Consider the following 7,938-nt stretch of genomic DNA (forward strand, 5'->3'; position numbering starts at 1 on the left):
AAAAAAAAGAGCTAGCCAAACTACTCACTGCAGGTTTTATCAAAGAGGTTTTTCATCCTGATTGGCTAGCCAACCCTGTACTCGTTTGCAAGAAGAACAATGAGTGGAGGATGTGCGTCGACTATACATACCTCAACAAGCATTGCCCAAAGGACCCCTTTGGACTACCCAGGATCGATCAAGTACTCGACTCCATAGCTGGGTGTGCTTTGCTCTGTTTCCTCAACTGCTACTCAGACTATCATCAAATAGCCCTTAAAGAAGAAGATCAAGCCAAAACAGCTTTCATCACCCCGTTTGGAGCATTTTGTTACAAAACAATATCTTTCGGGCTAAAAAATGCAAGGGCGACCTATCAACGTGCCATACTATCGTTGTCAAGATTAGCGGGTCAAGACTTAGACTAGTAAATTTCTTTTATGCGCGTAAGGCTTCGGATGGTGGCATGAGAGACACGGGGTTTAGACTAGTTCGGGCAAAAGAACGCCCTACGTCCAGTATCGGGAGCTACTCGTGTTGCCCACGCGGGGTTCTGTAGTAGGGGTTACAGGAGTGCGAGAGAGGGAGCTGATCCCAGGTCTCTTGGGTGTGCACTAATGCTCTAAGTGGGTGTGAGTGTGTTCTGTTCGCTTGAGAGTCCCCTTGTCTCAGGCCCCCGGTTCTCCTTTTATAGCGCAAGGGAGCCACCGGGGTTATAGGTGAGACCGGTGTCAGGGGGAGTAAGAGAGATAAACAAAGCTAAGTAAAATACAACATAAGGAGCGGGACCAAGTTCCAGGGCCGCCGCCCCTCGCTCCGGCCTCTGGCTCCAGTCAGCGCGTCCGTCGGGAGAGGGCGGCTGCCTCCAGATCTTGTCGATGATCCCTCCGGTGGCCGTTGCTGTCGGGCATGATGATGATGTTCAGTCTTGGCGTCTGTGCCCGCCGGGGAAGATGGCCGATTCTATTATGTTGTTGTACACCCATGAGATGCGGACGTCGCGTCCCTGTCATCGGGAGCGCAGGGCGCGAGAACGAGCGGAACGCCCTCCTGTGCCGGACGGCGTGGGCCATGAGTACCCTGTGGCAGATCAGAGGGAGCCGCGGCCACTGCAGCTTGCACCGCACGGTCATGCATGGGTACTTGTGACAGGTCGCATTGGGAGCACCAGCCCTTTTCTGCATGCCAGGGCCGCGACGCATTTATGGTGAGGTCGATAGGGGGCCCACGAGATCCTCCAATCTGCGCCCGAGGCAGATATTTGTCTTGTGGGCCCGAACGAGTCCGACCCCCACGCCCAGGGTCGAGCAAGGCGGAGTTTTGCAGCGGGGGTCGGGCGCTCCCGACCCCGGTCCCCTGGATCGGGCGAGGCGGAGTTTAGTGTTCAAGGGGTCGGGAATGTCTGACCCCGGGACACTGGGTCGGGCGAGGCGGAGCGTGGCCTCTCCCTCCCGTATTGGGCTGACGGTAGTCTTGTTACCTTAAGTGGGCCTGGGCCTTTACATTTTGTTGTTTCCATGGGCTTGGGGAGATCGTTAATATTTCCCCCCAACAGTAGCCCCCGAGCCTGTGGTGGAGCGGGGACGCTCCTCCAGAGGCTGTTATGATCGCCAGTATGGGATCCTCGCGGTTGATCCGGGACAGGAGGTGTTGTTCGGATGGCTTGACCGAGGGGATCAATTAGGTGACGCATCCTGTGAGCGACTCGGCGTGGGAGGACTTCTTGTTGTTCCCTTCCGTCTGCGAGCCTTAAGTTGAGACCACCCGCGTGGCCTTAGGTTGCAAGGCCAGCCCCCGAGCCCCCGCGCGTTGCAGGGTACCGGTTGGAGGCTAGGTCAACTTTTGTTCATTACCCCTCAAGCTGTTGGGATACGAGGTAGGCTACACTAGCGCAAATCAAAATTTCTACCGCGTAAAACTAGGAAGAACTGTCGTATAAGGATCACGTGATTACCACTCGACGCACTACTGGTGCGGAAGATGTAGATATGAGTCGATGCAGTGAAGACGATCACGTAGTCGTACGTAGTCGATCAACGTAGTCGTACGTAGTCGATCACGTCAACGTCCAGCAGCTCCTCAGTAGCTCGTCCACGTGCAGCAAGATCGCCCCCGGTGCCGCGGCTCGTCATCGGCTCGTCGTGGCTCGTCGGCGGCTCGTCCAAGTGCTGTAGGCGCAACACCTCCAAGGTATCCACACGTGCAGGGAGGAAGCGTCGCAAGCCGGACTGCTAGATCCGCGAGTTGCAATAGGCGAGGGCGTGGGAGGCGCGGCAGGTGTGTTTCGCCAAAAGGTGTAAACCCTAGGGCACCCCAACCCCTCTATTTATAGAGGTTCCTAATGGGCCTCTAGGTCCGAGGCCCATTAGTACTTGTAAACCTAATCCAACTCGGATCAGATCCAAATTGGGCTTCCAGCCCCTTAAGTGTGTGACCCTATGGGTTCGGATACATATAGACATGGCCCGAGTACTCCTACTCGGCCCAATAGTCGGTAGCGGCCTCTAGCAAGACGTGCCAACTCCTATACGCACACGAAGATCATATCAGACGAACCATCACAACATAATATACATGCTATTCCCTTTGCCTCACGATATTTGGTCCAGCTTCAAGCCGACCGCTCTTTCTCGATCCTGTGATTCGGAATCCCTTTGTAGGTTAACTCTTAACCGTACGTAGCATGGCCATGCATTTTCGGATCCGATCACTCGAGGGGCCCAGAGATATCACTCTCAATCAGAGAGGGGCAAATCCCATCTTGATTGACCATGTCTCATAGCATGCTTCTTGACAAACCCGAAAGCTACCTTTATAACTACCCTGTTTCGGCGTAGCGTTTGATAGCCCCTAAGTAGGTCGATCCACATCTAGAATACATGCGACAATCTCAGGTCTAAGGACAAAGCGTATATGTTGTTTAAAGAGAGAACTACTTCTCGTGTTGGGTCAGTCCTAGCACATGTCTCCACATGTGTCCACATTATTAGTTCAACATCTCCATGTCCATGACTTGTGAAACATAGTCATCAACTAATACATGTGCTAGTCTAATATTCATGTGTGTCCTCACATGAACTCCGACTAGGGACAACTTTAGAATAACCATACAAGTAAAGAGTTTCACATACAATTCACATAATTGCAAATCAATTCAAGTAGCCTTCAATGGATATTCAATGAACACAACATACAAATCATGGATACAAATGGAATATCATCATCTCTATAATTGCCTCTAGGGCATACCTCCAACACAAGCGTCCGTTCGCTAGGACGGAGGGGGCGAGCCGTGCCACGCTATCCTCGTCGGATGAACCGCGGTGCTCGTTGAGCTACTAACGGGTTGATTCGAGTGGGATCCCGGTCCCTGTTCGGGGGGGGTCCGGCTTTGGCCAAGCTGGTGGCGTACTTCAGGCTCCGGTCGGCCAGTTCATATAGTTCTCAAGTCCGTTCGATCGGATCCGGGGGCTCGTTGCCTTCCTTCGGGGAAAAACCATGAACTTTGATGCCGGTCCGGACTCGAACGTGAGATTGAGACGCCCTGGGCTGTCGCGCGCCCGGGTGATGGTCGCTAGCGGACCCGTCTGTTCTCACCCCTCGCTCGGGGTTATCCTGAGGCGGTTGTCGAACCCATGGCGGGCCAGCCTTTGAACCTCTGGATCGTAATGGGCCGTAGGGGCGTTTTCAGCCCCGTATCCCTTTTTACCTTTTGATGGGCCTTGGGCCGAATCGTAGCGGAGGTTGCGTCTTGGGCCGAACGTGGAGGATGTCATGTGCGTGTCTTCCAGGAGAAGAAGTGGTAGAGGGCGCCGACCCACGAATCGAGGGAGGAGGGGATGTTTCCACTGCAGATCGTGCGCACGGTTTCTGAAAAGGGAGCGGGCATGACGGGAGCGTACCTGGCGCTACATTTATTGCGATAAGGGCATCTATTCTGCTTCCCTCATGCCTTCCCTATAAAACGAGGACTTCGCCTCACAGGTTCCGCCCGCCATCTGCCTTCAAGCCTTTTCGTCTTCTCGCACGCCCTCAGCTCTTCTGCGCCCGCTTCATCTTCCTCCGCCCAGCGCCGCACCCTTTCTCCCCATCCCCCGTCGAGTTCTTCTCCCTCCTGCGATGGGATCCTGGGCGCGTTCCAACTTCGGCTCCTCGCGCGCCGACGGCCTCGTGAAGAAGGGCCTCCTCTGCGAGAGGACAGAGAGGGATGAGTGGAGGTTCCCTGAGATGGAGCAGGTGCCGAATCCGCCTGCCTGCCACGTCGTATCTTTCGCCCACTTCCACAAGAGGGGGTTCGCGACTCTGCCGAGCCTCTTCTTCTGCGGGCTCTTGCACTACTACGGGCTTGAGCTGCAGCACCTCAACCCCAATGGGATCCAGCACATCGCGGCATTCATTGTGTTGTGCGAGGGGTTCCTGGGCATTGAGCCCAACTTCTCGCTTTGGAAGTACTTCTTCATGGTCAGCCTATACTAGAAGGCCGAGAAGAGGGGAAACCAGCAGCGGTCGACCCCAGTGCCGATAGGGTGCGCCAGAATCCACCTCCGCCATACCCACGCCAAGGAGTACATGATGATGAAGACCGTGGCGTCCCACAAGGGGTGGCACCAGTTGTGGTTCTACGTGAAGAACTACCCTAACTGAAGTGTGGTCGTACGGCCTGGTGGAGAAGGAGAAGAAGAGGATCACCAGCTTGCTGCAGGCCATCAAGCACCTGAAGGGGAGGGGACTGACCAGAGCCGGGGTCATCGGAGCGTACCACGCCCGGAGGGTGGCGCCGCTGATGCTCCAGGTCCGCTCGCTTGCCGAGATGACCCCCAGCGCGCCAACCGAGGGCACCGTCCTTGCGACGGGTGCGTTCGCTGCTTGCGAGATCCGGCAGCGGGTCCGGGAGGCACTGGAGGACAAGGACGCCGACTATCCGGTGCCCGGCCACCCTCCGATGCGCCCAGACGAGAATTTCATCGATCTGGTAAGGACTCCGTGCGCCAACCTTCTTTTTTCGTGTTTCTTGGTACGCCGCTCCGACGCAGGGTTTTTTTGCGTTTGCAGGGCATCATGACCTGAGTCGTGGACTCGCGCCCACCGGTGCCGGAGGACGCCGAGCGGTGGCTGCAGAACCGTCTCCTTGTTGAGAAGCAAAAGCGCCGCAAGGACAAGGAGACGGCGAAGAAGAAGAAGAGGGCCACCAAGGAGTTCCAGCGGCGGCGACGAGGACAGGTCGTGTCAAACGACGACGACGATGATGACGACAACGATGAGGAGGAAGAGGAGGAGGATGACGAGGAGGAGGGGGAGGAGTTCACCCTGTCCCCCTGGTCTGGCGCGCTTGTTATCCGAGAACTGCACTCCCAAACGGCCGTGGGGGATGAAGCGGGCAGGCCGCCTGCTCAGGACTTGGTCCTGCAAAGCTCTGGGACTGCGCCCCAGGGGTTGATGCGGAGTGCCCCCCGGGGGTCGACCGAGCTGACCCCCATCCCTCCGCCTGTGGTTCAGAAGCAGAGGAGCGGCGGCAAGCGGCCGTTGCCGGATGCCCCGGGGTCGGCGTCCGGCTCGGAGGTGAAACGCCCGCGTCGCCCTTGCGCTGGAGGAGTGTAAGTGAAGTTTCTTCGCGAGTCTTGTTTCTTTCCAGGCCTTGAGTTTGTTTTCGCTGATGTTGTTTGTTGTTTCGCAGCGCCGCCCCTCAAGGCCTCGTCCCACAGCTGGTGCCCAAGAAGGCGCTGCGGGTGTTGTCCGCCCCTGCAGGGCGGACCGCGGCCCTGCCCACAGCGAGCGCCAGGGTCCCTGGTGAGGTCACGGGTCCCACCGCGGAGGTGGCCCCCGCGGCGGCGACCGGTGGAGTGGTGCTGCCGCTGGGCACGAGAGAGGGTGCGGACCCCGCTCCGCCTTCCGTTTCTTCGGTCGACCCCGCGGTGCAGAGTATCGCTCCCGGGGGCCGTCAGGCCAGGGAGGGGATCAACCTCGATGCCGACGAGGCGGAGGGAACGGCGGCAGTGGAGATTGGGACAGATGTCCCAGCGGCCGCGACGGGGATGGCGGCAGTGATGGAGGAAGGAGAGCGTGCCCCCACGGCCACGGCGGGGACGGCGGCAGCGGGGGAGGCTGGGACGCCCACCCCGGCAGCAGCGACGGAGGAGGCGGTGGCGACGGAGACGGGGACTTCCGCCCTTGGAGCCACGACGGAGGTGGCACCGGCGGCGGAGGAGGAGGTGCCTGCTCCGGAGGCCCCGACAGGGGCGGAGACGCCTACCTCAGCGGTTGCGACGGAGGACGACGCAGCCACGGGGACACTCGCTCCGGCGCCCGCGTTGGAGGTGGTGGCACCAACGGGCGGGCCCGCATTGGAGGTGGTGGCGCCGATGGACGGGCCCGCGGCGGCCTCGATAGGGGCAGGGGTGCGTGCGCTGAGACCGTCGGTGAGCCCGGCGGCTTCCGGGATGGTGGTGCCCGTTTTGACAGCGGCGTCGAGGTCGGCTCCCGCCTCTGCCTTGGCCACTCCCATTCCCAAGGAGTGGAGAGGGTCCGTCCTACGTTGGTCGTCTCGTGACGACCCGTAGAGGCCCCTCTTCACGTTGGATGACGCCACAGAATGGAGCAAGTGGCAGGCGATGCAGGGCGGCCTCGCTAACATCCGCGCGGCTCTGTCCTCAGCGTTGGGGGAGTTGGACGGCGTCGTCCTCCTCGGTGGCCAGGTACGGTACCTTCTCCATTGGTGGTTGTTTCCTTTCCGTTTCTTTACCCCTGATGGCGTATTGTTTTGCAGGCTCTCCAAGAATGCAGTCGGGGGAAATCCGATTTCCTCCGGCTGGAGCGGGGGCTCTGGGAGCGCTTCAACTTGGAGAGGCAGCAGATCGGGGAGCTGACCATGCAAGTTGCCGCCACCCAGCAGGTCATCGACGATCTGCAGAGGTGCGAGCAAGCGGCGCAGGAGGATGCTCGGGGCGGAGGCCAAGTTCCAAGCCATCGTGGACAAGGCTCACCCCGACCACGAGGAGCTCCAGGCCGCTGCTGCCGAGAGGGCCTGCCTTGATGCCGAGGAGCTCGCGCGGCTGAGGGGAGAGCTTGATGCCCTTCAGATAACCGTCGAGCGCATCCGGCGTGAGCAGCAAAAGGCCTGGCAGAAGCAGGACTTCGAGGCGGCCCGGAAGGACGAGGCCGAGAAGGTGGCGACCGAGCTTGGCGCGGAGGTCCGCCAGCTCCAAGCGCAGGTGCAGGGGCTCCAGACCGCTGTGGCCTAGGGGGTCGACCGGGAGCGTGAGCTGAAGGCTCGGTCCGAGGGTAAGACTTCTTTTCGTTTCTTTGTCTCTGTGGTGTTGCGGTGGTTTCTGATTTGGTGGGTCCTTCCAGGTGATCCTTGCAAACGAACTCGCCCGGCTGAGGGAGGTGCTTGACGCGGAGCGCGCTGAGCACGGCAACCTGCGGGATGCGGTCCACGTCGTCTGCGACGGCCTCAGCGTGGTCCAGGGGGAGGGGACGAGCTCGCTGACGGCTCATGTCCTCGGGACATACCGTCGGGCCCGCGAGATCGCCGTGGGAGCGCTCCACACCGGCGTGAGGCGAGCCTTTGGGGTCTTCAGCTCCCACTACTCCGGCATCAACTTCGCAGGGATGAGCGGGGGGTACGCCGCTGGCTACTACGAGGCCGAGCTGGACGAGATCGACGCGTCGGTGCTCAACCCGGCGGAGGCCCTGGCGAGGCTCCTCGAGGATGAGGCCGTCCCGTCCGAAGATCCCCGGACGAGTTAGCTGTATCGGGCTGGCGCCCAAGATGTAAATACATTAGTGAAAGACTTGCTTTTTGTGATGGCCCTAGGGGCCTTTTCTATAACTTGTCGTAAAAAAGTTTCCGATCCTCTTTCTTGTTTTTTAGACTTGGAAAGTTTAGAGCGCGTTGTCGGCCGTGTCAGTAAGCATTGATGAGTGAAGGCACCATAGCCGCTGGGGCGTAGGTTTTTCGCA

The 7,938-nt window shown here is 59.2% G+C and overlaps 1 protein-coding gene across 1 annotated transcript; it reads left to right on the plus strand.

Moving 5' to 3' along the window:
* The first annotated feature begins 4,098 nt into the window (after positions 1 to 4,098).
* Positions 4,099 to 6,536, plus strand: LOC101756835 (skin secretory protein xP2-like). Its single transcript, XM_004977719.1, has 3 exons — positions 4,099 to 4,215; positions 4,652 to 4,962; positions 5,654 to 6,536. The coding sequence occupies exons 1-3, from the start codon at positions 4,099 to 4,101 to the stop codon at positions 6,534 to 6,536; spliced, it is 1,311 nt and encodes a 436-aa protein (XP_004977776.1).
* The last annotated feature ends 1,402 nt before the right edge of the window (positions 6,537 to 7,938 follow it).

The sequence above is a fragment of the Setaria italica genome, chromosome VII (assembly GCF_000263155.2).
Source record: "Setaria italica strain Yugu1 chromosome VII, Setaria_italica_v2.0, whole genome shotgun sequence".
Classification (NCBI taxonomy): Eukaryota; Viridiplantae; Streptophyta; class Magnoliopsida; order Poales; family Poaceae; genus Setaria; species Setaria italica.